At 34.3% G+C, this 25,343-nt stretch overlaps 1 protein-coding gene across 1 annotated transcript; it reads right to left on the bottom strand.

Annotated features, from left to right (window-relative positions):
* Nucleotides 1-137: 137 nt before the first annotated feature.
* LOC139864819 (transmembrane 9 superfamily member 3-like) lies at nt 138-4,469 on the bottom strand. The gene is made up of 8 exons (XM_071853390.1): nt 4,266-4,469; nt 3,210-3,256; nt 2,536-3,118; nt 2,306-2,443; nt 1,590-1,746; nt 1,007-1,491; nt 425-672; nt 138-296 (listed from the first exon to the last, which is right to left on the bottom strand). Exons 1-7 carry the CDS (start codon nt 4,409-4,411, stop codon nt 453-455), a joined length of 1,776 nt encoding a protein of 591 aa, XP_071709491.1. The 5' UTR covers nt 4,412-4,469; the 3' UTR covers nt 138-296; nt 425-452.
* Between the last annotated feature and the right edge of the window lie 20,874 nt (nt 4,470-25,343).

Raw genomic sequence — 25,343 nt, 5'->3', positions numbered from 1 at the left:
AACGATGAACACATGTAAAGCCAATAGATGTGAAGTTGTATTACTAGACTTGCCCAAAGTTCACTTACAAGCTAAATGTGTATGTGTGCCAAAAATGAGTTGGTATACTTATAGCTACCTTCCTATTTTATAACAGAAAGAGAACTTACATATTAAACATAATATTTATCTTATTGACCTAATAAACATAACTGAAAGAAGACAAACTTAACGGCATTCAACATCCTGGCGACATGTTAGTAGGTTCTTGTTACCTTTACGTTTTCACATTGAGTAATGGCCAAAACAGCAGCCCCCTGAAACACCAAAACATATACTTCAACATCAATATAACATGTAATGCATAATTCATTAAAGGTTGTAATTTGATCCTTAAATTAAGGGTATGCATTACAAATGAGTTGGGATTAAATAGAACAGGTACCTCTCTGGATGCAGATCATTGGCCAACTCTATTCACACTTAATTGAGCGGTAAATGTGTCTGACAAAGAATAAAGCAGCACGAAAACCAACCATCCCAAGCATCAAAAAGAAACCATAACAAATGCAAGCCATGTAACCAAAGAAAAACGAGGTTTGCATGAAACCAGACATGTCAGAACGTTCATAGTAGTAATACAAACAATACCCATAGATGAATACTCCAGTTGAACCACCACATAGAAAGGACCTAATAACAATTTAGAAAAAAAATAAACCAAATATTATACCAACACATTTAACAATCAAGATGAGATATTAACAAGGTTGCAAATCTCGTTACTCAGGGAGTACTCGATCGGGACTTTTTAGGAAGTACTCAGCAACTCAGGGAGAACTCTGGGAGTACTCGAATGTTGACCAAGTTTGACTTTGACCAATAATGACCGGATTTTGACTGATTTTCCCAGTAATTCCAATTTTTGGCCTAGTCATCCGAGATTTGACCGAGTTTGTCCGAGTTTGACCGAGTTTGACTGAGTTTGACCGAGTTATGCAACACTGGATGATAAAATGTTACATACCTCCACCACCATTCATGATCTTCAGCAGCAAGTTGAAAATAAGTCAACGCAACCGTGATAAAGGCAGTAACAATGAGAAGAATTATAAAAACAATAAATAAAATGCTGTATATTGTATATATCCTGTGGCCCCACACACTAGCAAATATGTAGTAAAGCTCAATGTAGATTGCACTGAAAGGAAGAAAACCAGCCATGGCCATTTGCGGGATCGTTTTTCTGTACCAAGGCAACGGTGGAATCTCTCGGGGATATTTTGTAGTTCGAACGGGAGCCTGAAACTCAGCCTTACTATTTTTACCAGCAATACCACCCAAAATTAACAATGGTGATGTCACCAATGTCCAAATTAAAACAATTACAACAATTGTACCAAAGGGTAGTGCAGCAGTAGCAGTATAAGCAATTGCAACAGTGTTTAGAAAGCAGAAAGTTAGAAAGAGGGGTCCACAAAATAGGCAGCCGGTTAATAGTAAGTTCCTGACCTGTTAATTAAAATGGAAATATTAGATTAACAATAATGATTAGTGTTAATGTTAATGTTAATGTGGGTTCATAATTTGTACAGTAACATGTTGCGTACCCAGTTAGTTCCTTCTAGTTGTTGATAAAAGGAGGCTGAGGTGTAACCCGAAATACCAGATGTAAGAGCGTATATAACGACCAGTGCGGTAAATAAAGCTCCACGATTGTATGGATAAAATACACCAACAAGAGCGAGTATAAAGATAAATAGGGCGCTGTGATAACAAAAAAAAAATAATAATAAAAAAAAATAGAAAAAAATAAAAATCAATCCTAACACTATTTATTAAACATGACAAAATTATGTCGATAGTCCCTGTAATTTACCCAAATTTGCGTGCATAGTCTCTGAATTTTTTTTGTTGCATTGGTAGTCCTTTGAATTGCAAGTTTTTACACGGATCGTCCTTCCATTAAAAAACAGTTATATTTCTCTGTTAAGTACACTCATGTGAGGGTATTTTCATCTTTTCATCCTTTGGTGTTGGAGATGATATAGAAGGGATAAGAGACAAAATTAAGAGAGAAGAATATAAAAAGAAAACGTTGAAAGACGATTTTACCCCTCACATGAAACTCACGTGACTGATTTAACGACTGTCAGAGTGAGGGACGATCCATGCAAAAAAATTACAATTCAAAGGACTATCAATGCAAAAGAAAAAGTTCAGGGACTACGTGCGCAAATTTGGGTAAACCACAGCGACTATCTGCGTAACTTTTTCATTAAACATCAAAGGTATGAAATAATTAGTTTGGACATATTTTACTTACAGAGCAAATAACTGAGTACCAGAACCAAGGGCAGCAGCAAACAATGACTTGTACTTTGGGTACCTAAATACATCACCATGAATGTACTTCCACCCGGTTTCCTCTTGGTCATCAGCTGTTTCCTCATCATGAGCATATCTTTTTCAAATAAACCAAAAGTAATAAAGTTAATAAAAGAAAACACTAAAGAAAAATATCTAAATTAAATGGAAGTTAATGTTATTTCTTACTTAACAAAATCATTTTTGAGAACACGCATAAGAATTGTAGCAAGGAAACCAGTTAATAGAAGAACTGTAACACATGAGTTTATAATTGAGAACCAATGAATCTCCAAATGATGTGGTTGTGAAGACGTTTGTGAGTATTTCTCCATTCTTTTATCAAACGAAACGTTAGTTTCTTTCCATCTAACAGTGTACATAAATTCCACCTCAACTTCCTTATCCTCAGTAAGATCCACAACTGCACTTGGATCAGCTTTTGCGTTTATCTCAATGACTCGATCCTTATTGTAATGGATCTCAAAGTGAAGATGTTTAAAGAGGTAATATTTGTCCTCAGTGGGGTCCGTTTTGTCTTTTTCAACCTTTCCTAGGAACCCCCAGAAAGGTAGATCATCGTAGTACATTTGAAAATAATAATCTTTGGCAACAGCACTTCGAAACTTAGCTACTTCCTCTTTTGTAACTGTTTTCTTGCAAACAATTTCTGAATCTTTTTCAATCATAAAGTTAAGCTTATATGGAGCACTGACTAAACGATCTCCATTCAGTACTTCACCGAGTGCTTCTGGTTTCTCCTTTAAACGAGCTGAAAATGATATATGTGCATGATAACAAAAGATAATATGTAAAATGGAATCAGAATAAAAAATAATATATAAGAAATCAAAGGCAAGCGCAAGAACCTGGTAAACAGAATGGTAGACCATAAAACCGGTATGTTTCACTGTAAAAAAAAAAAAAAAAAAAAATTAAGAAATTATGTGTATAAGCAGAAATATAACATATATATACTGTAAATTATAGACTTGGTATTCTTTATTTTTGACAGTATAGACAAATATAAGAAACAAGAGACACTTAAACAGACCTACACAGGATTAGGTGTCTAATTCCTAACAACTCTCGGTGTTGAACTGCGTACCGATTCTACCAGCGATTACAAAATCATGGTTCAAACTAAATACACCACCTGATAAGCTATTAAACCCATATTTGAATGTTTTGTTCAATTATACATATATCCATATAATCCATATAAAGATAATAATGTCACACAACCCCTAGACAAGAAGCATCATGCAGCCAATACAACCTAGTCATAAAGTGATCTAACTTCATAAGTTTCCAAACCAGACACACGAAGCCACGGGATGAAGTAATTTCATTGAAAAAAAAAATTGAGAAGCGTGAAAACAGTTTCTAACATGAGCTAACACCTGACAAGAGGTAAACATTTCAAAAGCAACATCCCCATTAACCTGCCTTCTAGTATCATAACTGATGAACCATATTACAATTAGCAATCTAAAATAGCATAAATAAACTATTCTTAAAACAATGAATCGTACAAATCTAAGCAAATGTCATTAACCTTTCGGATGATTTATACATTGTACTTTCAGTATCAGTATAAAATGTGATAGGTTTAGCATCCAATTGCTCAATGTTTACTTCAAAACCTACTTAAAATCAGCTGAAACAATCATCAAACATATTAAGATCTAATTCACTCAATACATAACCGATAAACCTAAAAATACAAAAAATCTAATATACCTAATTCATACTCAGATCCAAACAAATCACAAAAACAGAAACCCTAATTCATCCATACTAATCAGAAAAACAGTAGAATAAGATTAAACATTATCAAACCAAAAGTAATTAACTGGAATACAGTAAGCATAATTCACGAAATCAAAAACTTATTTGAGAGATCTGGCTTAACCTACCTAGGGTTTTGAAAGGGCCCGACTTTGTTAGCGTAAATCGGTACATCGTCATTAGGTTTGTACTTGTGATCGGAGGAACCTGATCGGACTTCATTGATTTGAAGAACCACTAGTAGCGACACCAGTAACCATTGAATCAGGGCCATTTTGTCAATATTTTTTCTTTGTATGCTACAGCGCCTGATGATATAGAATATAGATATAGATATGTGAAATAGTGCATGTGTTTTTACTTTTTAGGCACCTTTTGTATCTTCAGTTGAAGTTTATTGAAGGGCTTTTTGGGTATTCTAACAATTATGAGATGACATTTCACGATTATTGGGACCCACGGTATAAAAATTACCGCTGGATGAAATTAAGTAGATCCACAAGTGACTCGTAGTTTCGTACCATCGATGCTTAAATAACTACCTTATCGGACTATTTTTATCGGTTGTGAATTTAGGTAGACTCGAGTGTAAAACAATGGATTGACGATATTTTGATGATTGAAGGACCCTTACGTTCATCATTTGAAGATTATTTATTTTCAAGTGAATGACCACAACGTTCACAAATATGAAAATCCACATGATCAATTAATATTTATATTCCTTGATAGCAAATTACCTTTGATATAAAATATGGTTTATCACAAATGAGAGTGGCTAATACCGAAATTAGGTGGTGGCCTTTTTCTATTTGTATTTCAAAATGAAATCTATATCGTGACATTAAGTCACGTGTACGGCGATAATTATCTTTAATTTATACTATAAATTCCTTTGAAAAGTTTTCATTTGTGTTTTTTCAAGAATTTCAAAATTTCATCAATCGTTCTTTAGGTCGTTTTGCTATTCTCTTTGTGCATCTTCATCCATCACATTAGTTTTTAGAATTTCTTCACATAACCAGGTCAGTTATCTTATCTTCGTATTTCACCATTACTTGTCAATTTTGTGTTTTTGTCGAAATCATGGCTTCTACTTGCAGAAAAAACCTTACTACTTCGTTCACTGATTTAATCGTGGATGAAACTAAATCATTCATTGATGATGACCAGACAAATCACTTAATGGAACAATACCCAATGCTTGGGGATTTCAACCCTTTTGTTCTTGATCCCCGTGATAGGGCTAACAATCCCCCACCAAACAAAGTTGTCATTTATGAGGTAGCCATATTTTACGGTAATCTTAGGGTTTCATTAACGGAATTTTTTGTAGACTTAGCCAAATCGTACAATGTAGGAGTTAGCAAATTTCAATGTTACGCAATTGGCAGAAGTATTATGTATGAATTGTATTGTCGAGCTAACGAAAAAGTTTCCCGTGTGGATGTCTTTAAGAAATTGTTCAAAATCGTAGTACTTCAAACTTCTTGGTTTTCCTTTACCTCTCGTGCAAATTTCATTCCAACTCCAAAAGCTGGCTTAGGCAATTGGAAAGAAACTTTTTTCTTTGTTGATACTAGCATTGTCAAGTCCAACTCCGAAGTTCTTATTTGGCGTGATTCCAGCTCTGCTGTTCTTAATCATTCTCCTTCCCGCTTTATCTACCTTTGAAATTTATTGAAGGTCTTTATGGGTATTTTAGGCAATATGAGATGACTTCTCACGACGGTTTTGAGACCCACGGTATATAAATTAGCATTCGATAATGTTAGTATTAATACTTATCAAATGTATAGTACAATTACAATGAAAAACTTATTAATTACACATAACATTTGTATCAAAAACATCAATATTGAATACTAATGAATAGATAATTAGACTTTCCGTTTGAATCATTATAACATCAATTGACAAATAATCGACAAAACACCAAACCTGAGCCCGTAAAAAGTTGTTGTAAAAACGATTGTTAATAATAATAATTTTTGATCTAAGATGATTAATAATTAATCAATATACATTTTTTGTTCATTAACGTTCCAATTAGTTGAATGCAAATTATTTTTATATAGTGTATTTATTCTTTACTATAATAATAGGGATCTCCTTACGTACGCTTAATAATGCATGTTAAGTGTTTACATGTTCCAAATATGTATGAAAAATCCATATAGATCTGTAAGCAAAATTCATATAGTAATAATAAATGATATTTTTTAAAGAGTTGATATTTTATTTGTGATAATATATCAATAACTAATAATTATGAATTATAGAGAAAGTGACATGTGGCAACATTAAATACGAAAGTACAAGAGCTAAGCCTTTACCGGCCAACCTTTTTTATATTTTTCCTTGATCCCTTCCTTTTATTAATCCGACTTTCATTAAATTATCTCCCAAACACCACTGGTTTACTCATTTTCCTTCCAAAAATGTAAAATTCCTTGTCTCATCTAACTTGATATGGTGTCTAAGTCTGCTATTCTTCCCCCCCAATTACTCAGAATAACCTATTTTCGAATGATGGCGGTTCTAATCTATCCATTCCAACCCTTCACTCCATCCCTGTTTTTCCTTCATCAATTAGTTCTGGTTTCCTAGTCTGATGAAACCGCAATTACTCTAACTTGATATCTAACTTGATATGGTGTCTAAGTCTGCTTTTCCTCCCCAATTACTCAGAATAACCTATTTTTGAATGATGACGGTTCTAATCTATCCATCCCAACCTGTAACAACCCTACTTTTTCTGTCAGTTCCGTTAACGGTCTGTTAAGTGTTTTAACGACGATTACTTGACTTTTTATGTGTTTAAGTGTATTAAATGCATACTTGATCCTTGGTGGGTTATTTGAATTAATATGGGTTAATATTAATTGATAAACTTATTTCGGTCAATGAAATACGATAAAAATAGAATGGTTTGAATAACTGCAAAAACTACTTTTCGAGTAAAGTAAAGCTCGGGTTTATTTTAATAATTATTAACTTTAAAAAATTTAATTTATTTAGTGTTTTAATAAATTAAACTTATTGGTTACGTTTTAACGATCGGTTTAGCGTTCTGGGCATTCGGTACGTTTAAACGGCACTTGAGACGGACCACGATTGCACAGTATTGGACAACGAAAGCCTGGGCACCCCATGTGGGCCCCATTCAGCCGACCACTACCACCCTCCCCCTTTATTTTTTTGTTTGTGCTTTTGCATGATAATTAGTGTAGTTAGGGCCTAATTCTAATTAACTAACTAAATCAAAACACTACTCACAAAACCCTACCCTAAGAATTCCAGTCGACTGCTCGCTTCTCCTCTACCCCATTTTTCGATCATCACCATACCCACAACACCACTCAATTTTGCTTTTTAGATAAAACCTTCAACCCAAGAATTGCAATTCACAACGTTAGCTACACATTGGTATAAACGATTTTGTGATCCAAGCTATAATTATATGAACCCTAATCTTTAAAATTCTGATTATAATGGATTTTGATAGTGAAAGATGTCAATTGCTCAAGTCCATATGCGTTTATGTTAATTGCTAGCGTTAATTTGTTTGTTTGTTGTGAATAAGGTTAATCCCGAATTTTTTTTGCATGATTACAGAACCTAAATTTGTTGAATGTTAAATATTATTACATATTTAGAATCCTCTCATAAAACTAATAATTTTAGGCTTTGGAATTGCATGATTTCGTTACCGGATGCATAAGTTATGATTGAATGAAGTTTTGTTGATGAATCTGTGAATTATTCGAATTCTGGAAAAATGTGCAAAGAATTGAGTTATATGCTGATCACCATTTTGTATAAAATTCAAAAACATACAATTTAGACTAGGATATCATGTTATTTGAAGTTGTAATGCTCACGTTATGCCTAAATGAATGTTCTTGACAAAACTGATTTGCTCGGTAACCTAAAACAGATTTTAAAAGCAACTTGAAATGAGATATTGAATCAAATCTTCGTATATCTGTAAAATTAATATGTTATAGATAACTTTTCATCTAGGCCTTTTGTTATTTGGATTTGTATAGCTTGCGTAATGTGCGTGCGAAAACGATAACCTGTATTCAGTCTAAACCTGCCACGTATGCACCTTTAGCTCTATAAGTTGAGTTGTGTGTAGTTTGAGAACTTGATCTTCTGGATATTTAATCTTTGTATGATATGTGACCAAAGTCTAGTTTATTGCAAACATTGAAACCTGATACAATATGCATAATGAGGCCAAAGATTTGATAACTACTGATTTGAGCTGAAACAGAAGGTCTGACTTTATAGAATAAACTGTACCAATTGGCTAAACAAAAATGTCTCATCTTTTGATATATGTTAGTTTAGCTTGTCCTTGAACCATGACCACTGACCTTGCTTTAATTTCATGCTCCTAGCTCCGGTTATGTGCCCATTTTGAGATTGATGCGCAGATTGGAACTGATTTCATGCAACGTGTTTTGTGAACATGATTATGTGTTTCATGCTAAGACTATAAATTTGAACTCATGAATGGTTATAGGTTAACTAATGATCATTTGCATGTATTAACTGGTACTTGATTGTCATATGCTCATACATGTCTTAGTTGCACATTACTTAACATGCGGTATGACAACGAAGTCGAAAATCGATGAAACGTGAAACTGAAACTGAAATGAATGACATGAACCAAGTTTGACTACTTTGACCAACATTTGACATGAACCTACTGATGTATTAACTTTGGTTGACCACTTTGACCAAGTTTGACTTTTGATTTGACTTTGATTTGTTGACACTGGTGCTGATATGAGCTTTATATCTAAAGATATTTGTCACAACATTAGGAACCCTATTTCTTCCTTAGATAACGTGTATTCCATAGAACTAGGGAACGGTAACTTGATGAGAGCTGATAAGATTTATCGGGGTTGTATTTTGAAGTTAGAGGGTAAATCCTTTAACATTGATGTGATACCTATTAAGCTGGGAAGTTTTGACCTTGTGGTTGGAATGGACTGGTTATCTGACAACAGAGCTGAGGTGGTCTGTGACTAAAAGCTATTCATATTCCTATTGCAAACAGTGAACCTATGATGATATATGGAGAAAAGAGCAGCTTACAACTACATCTCATTAACTGCTTGAAAGTTCAGAAGTATGTGAGAAAGGGATGCATCGCATTTATGGCTCACGTAAGCCAAGTTGTACCTGAAGAAAGGAGACCCGAAGATGTTCCTATAGTTAATGATTTTCTCGAAGTTTTTCTGGAGGAACTGAAATGTCCCGTTCATATTGATTATAAACGTTCCATATTAATTGATTTCGTCGCGAGGTTTTGACCTCTATATGAGACGTTTTTCAAAGACTGCATTCATTTTTAAAACAACCATAACCTTTATTTTATCGATAAAGATTTAAAAAACATTACATAGATTATCAAATAATGATAATCTAAAATATACCGTTTACACACGACCATTACATAATGGTTTACAATAAGAATATATTACATCAAAAATAAGTTTCTTGAATGCTTTTTTTACACAATATCATACAAGCATGGACTCCAAATATTGTCCTTATTTTAGTATGCAACAGCGGAAGCTCTTAATAATCACCTGAGAATAAATATGCTTAAAACGTCAACAAAAATGTTGGTGAATTATAGGTTTAATCTATATATTATCAAATCATAATAATAGACCACAAGATTTTATATTTCAATATACATCCCATACATAGAGACAAAATTCATTCATATGGTGAACACCTGGTAACCGACATTAACAAGATGCATATAGAATATCCCCATCATTCCGGGACACCCATCGGACATGATAATTTTGAAGCACTAAAGCATTCCAAATTCCAGAATGGGGCTTGTTGGGCCCGATAGATCTATCTTTAAGATTCGCGTCAATTTGGGGGTCTGTTCCCAAATTCTTAGTCTACCAAGCTAAAAAGGGGCATATTCGGCTTCGATCATTCACTCATATAATGTAGTTTCATTTACTTGTGTCTATTTCGTAAAACATTTATAAAATTTACATGTATTCTCATCCCAAAATATTAGATTTTAAAAGTGGACTATAACTCACTTTCACAGATTTTTATTTCGTCGGGAAGTAAGACTTGGCCACTGGTCGATTCACGAACCTATAACAAATATGTACATATATATCAAAGTATATTCAAAATATATTTACAACATTTTTAATACGTTTTAATGTTTTAAGTTTATTAAGTCAGCTGTCCTCGTTAGTAACCTACAACTAGTTGTCCATAGTTAGATGTACAGAAATAAATCGATATATATTATCTTGGATCAATCCACGACCCAGTGTATACATGTCTCAGGCTAGATCACAACTCAAAGTATATATATTTTTGGAATCAACCTCAACCCTGTATAGCTAACTCCAACATTACTGCATATAGAGTGTCTATGGTTGTTCCAAATAATATATATACATGGGTCGATATGATATGTCAAAACATTTGCATACGTGTCTATGGTATCCCAAGATTACATAATATATTATAATACATGTATAATATAATATAAGTTAGCTAGGATATGATTTGTATAGAATTGTTACAATATTTCCCGTAGCTACAACAATAAAAAAAATATCCAATCTTGTTTTGCCCATAACTTCTTCGTTTTAAATCTGTTTTGAGTGAATCAAATTGCTATGGTTTCATATTGAACTCTATTTTATGAATCTAAATAGAAAAAGTATAGGTTTATAGTCGGAAATATAAGTTACAAGTCATTTTTGTAAGAGGTAGTCATTTCAGTCGAAAGAATGACGTCTTGATGACTATTTTGAAAAACATACTTCCACTTTGAGTTTAACCATGATTTTTGGATATAGTTTCATGTTCATAAGAAAAATAATTTTCCCAGAAGAATAACTTTTAAATCAAAGTTTATCATAGTTTTTAATTATCAAACCCAAAACAGCCCGCGGTGTTACTACGACGGCGTATGTCCGGTTTTACGGTATTTTTCGTGTTTCCAGGTTTTAAATCATTAAGTTAGCATATCATATAGATATAGAACATGTGTTTAGTTGATTTTAAAAGTCAAGTTAGAAGGATTAACTTTATTTGCGAACAAGTTTAGAATTAACTAAACTATGTTCTAGTGATTACAAGTTTAAATCTTCGAATAAGATAGTTTTATATGTATGAATCGAATGATGTTATGAACATCATTACTACCTTAATTTTAGTAGGTAAACCTACTGGAAATGAAAAAACTAGATCTAGCTTCAAAGGATCCTTGGATGGCTTGAAAGTTCTTGAAACAGAATCATGACACGAAAACAAGTTCAAGTAAGATTTCCACTCGAAATAAGATTTTTATAGTTAAAGAAATTGAATAAAAGTTTGAATATGAGTATTACCTTGTATTAAAAAGATATATTACTTTAAATAAGAAAGATTTCTTGAGGTTGGATGATCACTTTACAAGATTGGAAGTAAGCTAGCAAACTTGGAAGTATTCTTGATTTTATGAAACTAGAACTTATAGAATTTATGAAGAACACTTAGAACTTGAAGATAGAACTTGAGAGAGATAAATTAGATGAAGAAAATTGAAGAATTAAAATATTTTTAGGTGTTTTTGGTCATTGGTATATGGATTAGATATAAAGGATGTGTAATTTTGTTTACTTGTAAATAAGTCATGAATGATTACTAATATTTTTGTAATTTTATGAGATATTTCATGCTAGTTGCCAAATGATGGTTCTCACATATGTTAGGTGACTCACATGGGCTGCTAAGAGCTGATCATTGGAGTGTATATATCAATAGTACATACATCTAAAAGCTGTGTATTGTACCAGTACGAATACGGGTGCATACGAGTAGAATTGTTGATGAAACTGAACGAGGATGTAATTGTAAGAATTTTTGTTAAGTAGAAGTATTTTAATAAGTGTCTTGAAGTCTTCCAAAAGTGTATGACTACATTTTAAAACACTACATGTATATACATTTTAACTGAGTCGTTAAGTCATCGTTAGTCGTTACATGTAAGTGTTGTTTTGAAACCTTTAGGTTAACGATCTTGTTAAATGTTGTTAACCCATTTTTTATTATATCTAAAGAGATGTTAAATTATTACATTATCATGATATTATGATGTATTAATATATCTTAATATGATATATATACATTTAAATGTCGTTACAACGATAATCGTTACATATATGCCTCGTTTCGAAATCCTTAAGTTAGTAGTCTTGTTTTTACATATGTAGTTCATTGTTAATATACTTAATGATATGTTTACTTATCATAATACCATGTTAACTATATATATATATATATATATATATCCATATATATGACATCATATAGTTTTTACAAGTTTTAACGTTCTTGAATCACCGGTCAACTTAGGTGGTCAATTGTCTATATGAAACCTATTTCAATTAATCAAGTCTTAACAAGTTTGATTGCTTAACATGTTGGAAACACTTAATCATGTAAATAACAATTTCATTTAATATATATAAACAAGGAAAAGTTCGGGTCACTACAGTACCTACCCGTTAAATAAATTTCGTCCCGAAATTTTAAGCAGTTGGAGGTGTTGACGTATCTTCTGGAAATAAGTGCGGGTATTTCTTTTCATCTGATCTTCTCATTCCCAGGTGAACTTGGGTCCTCTACGAGCATTCCATCGAACCTTAACAATTGGTATCTTGTTTTGCTTAAGTCTTTTAACCTCACGATCCATTATTTCAACGGGTTCTTCGATGAATTGAAGTTTTTCGTTGATTTGGATTTCGTCTAATGGAATAGTGAGATCTTCTTTAGCAAAACATTTCTTCAAATTCGAGACGTGGAAAGTCTTATGTACAGCCGCGAGTTGTTGAGGTAACTCAAGTCGGTAAGCTACTGGTCCGACACGATCAATAATCTTGAATGGTCCAATATACCTTGGATTTAATTTCCCTCGTTTACCAAATCGAACAACGCCTTTCCAAGGTGCAACTTTAAGCATGACCATATCTCCAATTTCAAATTCTATATCTTTTCTTTTAATGTCAGCGTAGCTCTTTTGTCGACTTTGGGTGATTTTCAACCGTTGTTGAATTTGGATGATTTTCTCGGTAGTTTCTTGTATTATCTCCGGACCCGTAATATGTCTATCCCCCACTTCACTCCATCTCTACCATAAAGTGCTTCAAACGGCGCCATCTCAATGCTTGAATGGTAGCTGTTGTTGTAGGAAAATTCTGCTAACGGAAGGTGTCGATCCCAACTATTTCTGAAATCAATAACACATGTTCGTAGCATGTCTTCAAGCGTTTGTATTGTCCTTTTGCTCTGCCCATCAGTTTGTAGATGATAGGTAGTACTCATGTCTAGACGAGTTCCTAATGCTTGCTGTAATGTCTTCCAGAATCTTGAAATAAATCTGTCATCCCTATCAGAGATAATAGAGATCGGTATTCCATGTCTGGAGACGACTTCCTTCAAATACAGGCGTGCTAACTTCTCCATTTTGTCATCTTCTCTTATTGGCAGGAAGTATGCTGATTTGGTGAGACGATCAACTATTACCCAAATAGTATCAAAACCACTTGTAGTCCTTGGCAATTTAGTGATGAAATCCATGGTAATGTTTTCCCATTTCCATTCTGGGATTTCGGGTTGTTGAAGTAGACCTGATGGTTTCTGATGCTCAACTTTGACCATAGAACACGTCAAACATTCTCCTACGTATTTAGCAACATCGGCTTTCATACCCGGCCACCAAAAATATTTCTTGAGATCCTTGTACATCTTCCCCGTTCCAGGATGTATTGAGTATCTGGTTTTATGAGCTTCTCTAAGCACCATTTCTCTCATATCTCCAAATTTTGATACCCAAATTCTTTCAGCCCTATACCGGGTTCCGTCTTCCCGAATATTAAGATGCTTCTCCGATCCTTTGGGTATTTCATCCTTTAAATTTCCCTCTTTTAAAACTCCTTGTTGCGCCTCCTTTATTTGAGTAGTAAGGTTAGTGTGAATCATTATATTCATAACTTTTACTCGAATGGGTTCTCTGTCCTTTCTGCTCAAGGCGTCGGCTACCACATTTGCCTTCCCCAGGTGGTAACGAATCTCAAAGTCATAATCATTTAACAATTCAATCCACCTACGCTGCCTCATATTCAGTTGTTTCTGATTAAATATGTGTTGAAGACTTTTGTGGTCGGTATATATAATAATTTTGACCCCATATAAGTAGTGCCTCCAAGTCTTTAATGCAAAAACAACTGTGCCTAATTCCAAATCATGCGTCGTATAATTCTGCTCGTGAATCTTCAATTGTCTAGACGCATAAGCAATTACCTTCGTTCGTTGAATTAATACACAACCGATACCTTGCTTTGAGGCGTCACAATATATAACAAAATCATCATTCCCTTCAGGTAATGACAATATAGGTGCCGTAGTTAACTTTTTCTTCAATAATTGAAACGCTTTCTCATGTTCATCCTTCCATTCAAATTTCTTCCCTTTATGCGTTAATGCAGTCAAGGGTTTTGCTATTTTGGAAAAATCTTGGATGAATCTCATGTAATAACCAGCCAGTCCTAAAAATTGACGTATGTGTTTTGGAGTTTTTGGGGTTTCCCACTTTTCAACGGTTTCAATCTTTGCTGGATCCACCTGAATACCTTCTTTGTTCACTATATGACCGAGGAATTGAACTTCTTCCAACCAAAATGCACACTTTGAAAACTTAACCTACATTTTTTCTTTTCTCAGCAACTCTAGCACTTTTCTCAAATGTTCTTCGTGCTCTTGATCATTCTTTGAGTAAATAAGTATGTCATCGATGAAAACAATGACAAACTTGTCAAGATATGGCCCACACACTCGGTTCATGAGGTCCATGAACACAGCTGGTGCGTTAGTCAATCCAAACGACATAACCATAAACTTGTAATGACCGTAATGCATCCTAAAAGCAGTCTTTGGAATATCATCCTCCTTCACCCGCATTTGATGATACCCAGAACGTAAATCAATCTTCGAATAAACTGACGAGCCATGTAGTTGATCAAATAAGTCATCGATTCTCGGTAGTGGGTAGCGGTTCTTGATGGTAAGTTTGTTCAACTCTCAGTAGTCGATACACAACCTAAATGTACCATCCTTCTTCTTGACAAACAGAACAGGAGCTCCCCATGGTGATGTGCTTGGTCGAATGAAACCACGCTCTAAAAGTTCCTGTAACTGACTTTGTAATTCTTTCATTTCACTAGGTGCGAGTCTGTATGGAGCACGAGCTATTGGTGCAGCTCCTGGTACAAGGTCTATTTGAAATTCAACGGATCGATGTGGGGGTAATCCCGGTAATTCTTTCGGAAATACATCGGGAAATTCTTTTGCGACGAGAACATCACTGATGTTCTTTTCTTCAGGTTTAACTTCCTTGATGTGTGCTAAAATGACGTAACAACCTTTTCTTATTAGTTTTTGCGCCTTTAAACTACTAATAAGATTTAATTTCGCGTTGTTCTTTTCTGCGTACACCATTAAAGGTTTTCTTTTTTCACGCACAATGCGAATCGCATTTTTGTAACAAACGACCTCTGCTCTCACCTTTTTCAACCAGTCCATGACAATTATTACATCAAAACTCCCTAACTCGACTGGTATTAAATCAATTTTAAACATTTCATCTCCCAGTTTAATTTCTCTATCCCGACATATATTATCTGCTGAAATTAATTTACCGTTTGCTAATTCGAGTAAAAATTTACTATCCAAAGGCGTCAATGGGCAACTTAATTTAGCATAAAAATCTCTACTCATATAGCTTCTATCAACACCCGAATCAAATAAAACATAAGCAGATTTATTGTCAATAAGAAACGTACTCGTAACAAGCTCCGGGTCTTCCTGCGCTTCTGCCGTATTAATATTGAAAACTCTTCCGAGGACCTGCCCATTATTATTCCCCTGATTTGGGCAATTACTTCTAATGTGGCCCAGTTTTCTACATCCATAACACACAAAGGCGACATTACTTGTTTCGACACTATTTGTCCCTTTAGTTGTGTTAAACTTTGGTCCGTAGACCTCACACTTTTTTGCACCATGACCAGTTCTTTTACACTTAGTGCAAAATGTTGTACAGAACCCATTCTGGTGGTACTCTTCACACCTTTGGCATTTTTGGTTTTTGTTGCCGTTGTTGTTATTGAGGTTGTTGTTGAGATTGTTATTGTTATTGGAACGGTTATTGTAGTTGTTGTTGTTGTTGGGACGTTTGTTGTAGTTATTGTTAGGATTGTGGTTATTGTTGCGATTGTTGTTGCGGTTGTTGGGATAGTTGTTGCGATTGTGGTTGTAATTGTTATTGTTGTTGTACTGGTGATTCTTGTCACCGTTTTCCTCCCACTTCCTCTTGAGTTGTTTCGTGTCGGCTTCTTCGGCCGCCTGCTCTTTAATTATTCCCTCAATCTGATTTATGAGTTTATGAGCCATTCGACTTGCCTTTTGTATGGAAGCGGGCTCGTGTGAACTCACATCTTCTTGAATCCTTACTGGTAACCCTTTTATAAACGCGTCGATCTTCTCTTCTTCATTTTCGAACGTTCCTGGACATAATAGGCACAATTCTGTGAATCGTCGTTCATATGTGGTAATGTCGAACCCTTGTGTTCGTAACTCTCTAAGCTCTACCTTGAGCTTATTGACTTTGTTTCTAGGATGGTACTGCTCGTTCATCAATTGCTTGAATGTCGACCACGGTAGTGCGTAAGCAGCATTTTGTCCTACCTATTCAAATAGGTGTTCCACCATGTTAACGCAGTACCTGTGAAGGTATGCGTAGTGTACTTAACTTTGTCCTCTTCAGTACACTTACTTATGGCAATCAAACTTGTCAAGATATATATATTTGGAATGGATTTTATGCAAATGTTTGACCACCCGGTCTGTATGACGATTCACGAACGTCATAATTTGTGATAATCATTAAATAGAATATATATTTGGATATATATATATTTATGACATGTTAAAATGATATTTAAGTATTTCATTAAGTATATTAACAATTGGTTATATATATAAAATGAGACTACTAACTTAAAGACTTCGAAACAATATACATATATGTAACGTTTTTCGACGTCTTAAACCCTAATTTAAACTAAATGTATATGTATTGTATTAAGATGTATTAATACACTTTTGAAAGACTTAAATACATATATCAACATAATTATACTTAACAAAGATAGCTATACTCATAATCTCATTCAATTCTATCAAGAATTCTACTCGTATTCATTCGGTATTTATACCCGTATCATACCCAGCTTCTAAACGTATTTACTATTGGTATATACATACCAAATCATTGATCTTAGCAGCCCTCAATCAGTTGTTAGACATGTATAAATATGATGGAGACTTGTGGGAACCATTCTTTGTCATTAACCATGACTTATTTGTAACAAAACAAAACTATACATATCATATATCTATATCTATATTCACGTATGTATGTATGTGTATATATACACATCTCATTTCATTTACATCTTCATTTTAACTCACTCTTAAACACATACTCAAATTATTCAGCAACCTTTCATCATATATCTCATAAACCACTTCAAGAACAAGCTTAAAACATCATAACAAGAATCATTCAAGAACATATCAAGATAACCTTCCAACATGAAGAAGTTTACTTCCAATCTTTCAAGCTAACTCAACAACTCTTTAGGATCACTAATTCAACTTTCTTTCCAGTAGCTTTTCATCTTATAATCAAGGTAAGAATCATATATAAGCTTTAGTTCAATTCATATACTTATAACTATCTTATTTCAAGATAGAATTCTTATTCGAACTTTTGTTCATTTCATGATTTTACTTCAAGAATTCCAAGCCATCAAGGGTATCTTTGAACTCAAGATATTCTCTTTATTTTTCCAGCAACTTTGTTCATTTGATTTGAGGTAGTAGCCTTATTCATAATCTTATTCGATTCATATTCACATAGCTATCTTATTTTGAGTTATAACTAATAACAACAAGAACATAGTTTAGATTATTTCTAAACTTTTTGCAAATAAACTTAATCCTTCTAACTTGACTTTTAAAATACTTTAGTACATGTATTATGACTATATGTTAAGCTAACATAAGGATATAAAACTTGTAAACACGAAGAACACCTTAAAATCGAATATACGCCGTCTTAGTCGAACGGGGGCTGTTTTGGGTTTAATTTTAAAAACCTATCTTAAACTTTGAATTAAAAGATTTTCTTTGGTGAAAAATCTTATTTTATATGGATATGAAATATATCCAAAATCCATGGTTATACTCTAAGTGAAAGTATGTTTTTCAAAAGGGTCATCAAGATGTCGTTCTTACGACGGATATGACTATCTTCTCTTATTTGACACCTAAGCTGTATTTTCGACTATAAATCTATACTTTTTCTGTTAATATTAATAATGTTGAGTTCTATACAAAACCTTGACAATTCGAATCACTCAAAACGGATTTGTAACGAAGAAATTATGGGTAAAACAAAATTGGATATTTTTCTTAATTTTTAGCTACGGACATGATTCATAAAAATGGATGCTAACCTTATCCTAGCTAACTTACCCTGTATCCTACATGTATTTATACATGTCTTGTTCCCGAAGTTATGGAAATACAATTTATAATAGTCGTGATTAAGTTCTACGACAATATATTATAGTCTTAATAAAGATCGTAACGCACCATATATATATATATATATATATATATATATATATATATATATATATATATGACTTGATCACCGTGGATTCGTATACAAAGTTTTGACATATCATTTTGACTTCTTCTATATATATTATTGGAACGAACTATAAGACACCATTGGCAGTAATCTCGAATTAGCTGTGGGTCGAAGTGGATTCCAAAATATTATATACTTTGAGTTGTGATCGAGCATGAGACATGTATACAATGGGTCGCGGATTGCTTCAGACAATATACATATTATGTGTCTTATTATATTAAGACAATATATTATAGTGTTAGTGAATTCTAACACAATATACGCATTTATATTTTTATATATATTTATACTGTTGGACTATTGGACTATTGGACTACGAACATTGGACTACTAACATTGGACAATTAAAATTATCACAAGTATCATAAGTATGGAATATTAATTATATATATAAATATATATATATATATATATATATATATATATATATATATATATATATATATATATATATATATATATCTTGACACAAGAATATTATTATTAGGTTCGTGAATTTATCAAAGGCCAAGTCTTATTACCATCTATTCGGAAATCATCACAAGTGAGTTATAGTCCCATTTTTACTATCTAAGTTATTTTGGGATGAGAATACATGCAAATTTATAAATGTTTTACAAAATAAGCACAAGTTCATGAAACTACATTCTACGATTGTTTTATTATACCGGATATCTGTACTTATTATTATTATTATTATGCTTGGTAACCTAAGAATTAGTGAAAAACACTAATTGACGCAAATCCTAAAGGTAGATCTACGGGCACCAACCACCCCCATTTTCAAATAGTGGAAATGCGTTAGTACTTCGAAGGGTTCTTGTCATACATTTGAATAGTGAAATGTATGATACCAGATATCTTAAGCGCTCTATGTTAAGGTCGGTTACCAGGCGACTCATCGTATGAATGATTTTTGCAGTTGTAATGATCCTGCACATTTAATTAAATGAAATCTTGTGACTTATTAAATATTATGATTATTGTATAGAAATTAAACCTATGACTCACCAACATTTTTGTTGACGTTTTAAGCATGTTTATTCTCTGGTAAATATTAAAATGCTTCCGCTGTCGTATGCCAACCCAAGGTCAAGATTTGGAGTCGGCATAATTGTTTATATTGTTTAAACTTACATTCGGAGTGTTTGTTGTAATATATTTGATTATATTGTAATGGGTTGTGTAAAAACTTATTTATTTGAGGAGATTGTCTTTGATAGACAATCTAAATTATGTCATTAAAACCTTTATTCAATAATAAAGGTTATGGTTGTTTTTAAAAACGAATGGAAGATTTGAAAAACGTCTCACATAGAGGTCAAAACCTCGCAAAGTAACCAATTAATATGAAACGTTTATAATTAATATGAATGGGGCATTTCAGTTGGTATCCGAGCGTTGGTCTTAGAGAATCATAAAATTTTTCATTAGTGTGTCTAACTGATTTTTGATGCATTAGTGAATCTAGACTTCGACCGTAATTGTTTTAAAAATGATTGCTTAATATAATTGTTGGAAACATAAGATTATTAACATATAAATATTATAAGATATATCATTCTCTTAACGTGCCTGCTATTATGTGATAGATGACTTCATCCGATCATATAAGCATCTCTAGTGATTCAGATTTCATTTACTTATCAAGTGACTCGGAGGCTGAGTCAAAGCATACGACTTATGAACCAACGGAAAAGTTAACTTTTGGTGCTACCATTAAAGTGGAAAATTATTGGGAAAATTGGGAAGATTCACAATTGCCAGTAGAGGTTCCAGAAGAGGATCCAGAAGAAGATCCCGAAGAGGAACCCGAAGAAGAGGATCCTGAAGAAGTTGTGGAAATTACCGAACCACAACGTGATTTGGGAAAATCTTTGACTGTTGTACCCGATCCCAAACCCGATGAACCTATTATGACCCAAAATGTTTTTGATCATCCACCTGAACCACCTAAGAGACCAGTTTATAAAATGACCGCTCGTATAACGACTGTTGGTTTTGCTCTCAAATAATTAGACGAAAGAAACAATTGGGAGGAATTGGAAAAAGAACTATCCAAACGAAAATCCAAACGTTTGGCCGAGAAAGAAACAACGTCAACATCTAAGAAATCTCGCCGTTCTTGAACCATCGACAGCTATCCTGTATTCCATGCATTGTGAAATATGTATTATATTGTGTGTTTAAGTTTGTAAGAAAATCCGCAATATAATTTTTCCTTATGATTGTATAATAATAAGAATAAGCATGGAAGGTTTATTATTATTATTACAACTTATTATTACATAGTAACGTAATAACTTACCATAGTTTTTAATATTAGAATTTTAGTAGTTAATTTGTGTGTTAGCTGCTAAGTATGAACATTATTACAGTTATAAAACGCTAATATGAAGAAAAAACTTTTATAATAATAAGTTCATATTAAGTTACAAAATACTTTTTGGCTACTTCTAAAAATTCTATATGATTAACTCATTCGGTTATTTTTGAAGGAAATGGCTCCTCCAGCTACTAGACAACAACAATTGAACACAGAAGAACTTCAAGCTTTCACTGCAAATGTGGCTGCAGTGGTGAATGCAATGAACAACAATAACCAATCGGGTTCCAGCAGTGGAGGAAACAATGGCAACCGGATAGGATGTTCCTACAAAGCTTTTATGGCCTGCAAACCCAATGAGTTTGAAGGAACCGAAGGACCCGTTGGACTAAAGCAGTGGACATAGAAGGTTGAAGTTGTGTTCGCAATCAGCAACTGTGCAGAAGAGGATAAAGTTAAGTATGCCACACATACTTTCAGGGGTACTGCTTTGACATGGTGGAATACCTACATGGATTACGTAGGACAGAATACCGCCTACGCACTTCCATGGTCCTCTTTCAAGCACATGATGACGGAAGAGTACCGTCCCAGAACCGAAATCAACAAGCTCAAGACAGAGCTTAAAGCACTGACAACCCAAGGGTTAGATGTCACTACCTACGAGCGACGTTTCAATGAACTGGCTTTAATGTGTCCTGGAGCATTTGAGGACGAAGAAGCAAAAATTGAAGCATTCATAAAAGGGTTGCCGGAACGAATCCAAGAGCATGTAGGTGCTAATGACCCTGCAACAATGCAGAAAGCAAGCTGTATAGCCCACAAATTGATAGGCCAAATTACAGGAAGGATAAAGAAAGAAGCGGCCGAGGAGGCCATAATGAAACAGGGGAAAATAAAGTGGGAGGAAAGCAGTGATCAGGGTCACCAGTACAACAACAACAATCAAAACAACAATTACAACAACAATCGCAACCACCTCAACAACAACAATAATCGTAACAATAACCGCAACAATAACCGCAACAACCATCCCAATAATAATAACAAGAACAACAATCCCAATCACAACAATAACAACAACAAACGTCTCACCAACAATAACCCTAACAACAACAACAACGACAACAAAAAGCAAAGGACTATATGCCCAAGGTGTGATATGTTTCATCCGGAATGGTTTTGTAGAGAATTATGTACCAAGTGCAATAGGAATGGCCATATTGCGGCAAAGTGTGAAGTCTATGGACCAAATAGAAACAGAGGAGCAAATAATGCCGGAACAAATAATAACGGCGTTGTTTGCTATGGATGTGGAAAACTGGGCCATACCATAAACCAGTGCTGGAATGGAAATAGGCAAGGCCGTGGGAGAGCTTTCAACATTAATGGGGAGAAAGCACAGGAAGACCCGGAACTTGTTACAGGTACGTTTCTTATCAACAATACACCTGCTTATGTTTTATTTGATTCGGGTGCCGATAAAAGTTATATGAGTAGAGAATTTTGTGCCAAATTAAATTGCCCGTTAATGCCTTTGGATAAAAAGTGTATAGTTGAAGTAGCAAACGGTAAACTAATTAAGGTTGATAAAATTTGCCGAAATTGAAAAATTAGTTTAGTTAGCGAAATGTTTGCAATTGATTTAATACCGGTGGAATTGGAAAGCTTCGACGTAATTATTGGAATGGACTGGATGTCCAAGGTGAAAGCTAAAGTTGTTTGTCATGAGAAGGCGATTCGCATTCCGAGAGAAGATGGATTACCCTTAATGGTGTACGGAGAAAGGGGTAATGCCAAATTAAATCTTGTTAGTAGTTTGAAGGCGCACAAACTAATAAGAAAAGGTTACTATGCTGTACTAGCACACGTCGAGAAGGTTGAAAAAGAAGAAAAGAAAATCGATGACGTTCCCGTTGCAAGAGAATTTCCTGAGGTGTTTCCGGACGAATTACCGGGACTACCTCCACACCGATCCGTTGAATTCCAAATAGATCTTGTACCAGGAGCCGCACCAATAGCTCGTGCTCCATATAGACTTGTGCCCACCGAAATGAAAGAATTACAAAGTCAGCTACAAGAATTATTAGAACGTGATTTTATCCGACCGAGTACGTCACCATGGGGAGCTCCAATTTTGTTCGTTAAAAAGAAAGATGGGTCTTTTCGCATGTGTATCGATTACCGTGAGCTGAACAAAGTAACCATAAAAAACCGATACCCTTTACCCCGAATCGACGATCTAGTTGATCAACTCCAAGGTTCGAGCGTATACTCCAAAATCGACTTAAGGTCGGGTTATCATCAACTGAGGGTTAAAGAAGCCAATATACCAAAAATAGCCTTCAGAACTCGTTATGGCCATTACGAATTCATGGTTATGCCATTCGGTCTAACCAATGCACTCGCAGTTTTCATGGACCTCATGCACCGAGTATGTAGTCCATATTTAGATAAGTTTGTTATTGTCTTTATTGATGACATCCTTATCTATTCGAAGAATAACCAAGAACACGAACAACACTTGAGACTTGTGTTAGAGTTGTTAAGAAAAGAACAACTTTATGCTAAGTTCTCTAAATGTGCTTTTTGGTTAAATGAAGTACAATTTCTTGGCCACGTAGTCAGTAGTAATGGAATCAAAGTTGATCCCGCCAAGATTGAAGCTATCAAAAATTGGGAGATCCCGAAAACTCCAACGCAAATACGTCAATTTTTGGGTTTAGCCGGTTATTATAGGAGATTTATTAAAGATTTCTCCCGAGTAGCCAAACCTTTAACCGCATTGACACATAAGGGGAAGAAGTATGAATGGACTTCCGAACAAGAGGGTGCCTTCCAATTGTTGAAAAAGAAGTTGACTACGGCACCTATTTTATCGTTACCTGATGGAATGGAAGATTTTGTTATCTACTGCAATGCATCAAGAATGGGTTTTGGGTGTGTTCTTATGTAACGGAAGAAGGTGATTGCATATGCTTCTCGACAACTCAAAATTCATGAACAAAACTACACCACACATGATCTGGAATTGGGCGCCGTTGTTTTTGCATTAAAGATGTGGAGACATTATCTATACGGGGTCAAGTTCATCATATACACTGACTACAAAAGTCTCCAATATATTTTAAATCAAAAGCAACTAAATATGAGGCAGCGTAGGTGGGTTGAGCTGATAAATGATTATGATTGTGAAATCCGTTACCACCCGGGGAAAGCAAATGTGGTAGCTGATGCCTTGAGTTGAAAGGAAAGAGAACCTATTCGAGTAAAAGCTATGAACATGATTATTCATACTAATCTTACTACTTGAATAAAAGAGGCTCAACAGGAGGTTTTGAAGGAAGGAATTTTTGGAAGGGAAATACCCAAAGGATTAGAAAAATAGCTTAATATTCGGGAAGACGAAACCAGGTATTTAGCTGAAAGAATTTGGGTATCGAAGAATGGAGATATGAGGAAAGTGGTACTAGATGAAGCACATAAAACCAAATATTCAATACATCCCGGAGCTGGGAAAATGTACCAAGACCTCAAGAGAAACTTTTGGTGTGGAATGAAGGCCGATATAGCCATATATGTAGGAGCATGTTTGACTTGTTCTAAAGTCAAAGCTGAGCATCAGAAACCATCGGGTCTACTCCAACAACCTGAAATCCCAGAATGGAAATGGGAAAACATTACCATGGATTTCATTGCTAAGTTACCGAGAACAGCAGGTGGTTATGATATGATTTGGGTAATAGTCAATCGTCTTACTAAGTCAGCACACTTTTTGCCAATAAAAGAAGAGGATGGTATAAAGAAATTAGCACGATTATATCTGAAAGAAGTTGTTTCTAGACATGGTATACCAATCTCTATTATCTCTGATCATGATAGCAGATTTACTTCTAGATTCTGGCAGGCATTACACGAAGCATTGGGAACTTGTCTAGATTTAAGTACTGTGTATCATCCACAAACTGATGGGCAGAGTGAAAGGATGATTTAGACACTCGAAGACATGCTACGAGCATGTGTTATTGATTTTGGAAG

Source organism: Rutidosis leptorrhynchoides, chromosome 8 (genome assembly GCF_046630445.1).
Source record: "Rutidosis leptorrhynchoides isolate AG116_Rl617_1_P2 chromosome 8, CSIRO_AGI_Rlap_v1, whole genome shotgun sequence".
NCBI lineage: Eukaryota > Viridiplantae > Streptophyta > Magnoliopsida > Asterales > Asteraceae > Rutidosis > Rutidosis leptorrhynchoides.
Note: the sequence above shows the minus strand (reverse complement) of the source record. Positions and strands in the feature narration are given on the sequence as shown.

Bases quoted from the DNA above. Each gene is read 5' to 3' on its own strand.
- LOC139864819 (XM_071853390.1), bottom strand. From the start codon at position 4,411: ATGGCCCTGATTCAATGGTTACTGGTGTCGCTACTAGTGGTTCTTCAA. The intron at 2,444-2,535 runs GTAAGAAATAAC...TATTTGAAAAAG, and splicing joins CTCAAAAATGATTTTGTTAA to ATATGCTCATGATGAGGAAA. The intron at 1,492-1,589 runs GTACGCAACATG...TTTAATTAACAG, and splicing joins AACTAGAAGGAACTAACTGG to GTCAGGAACTTACTATTAAC.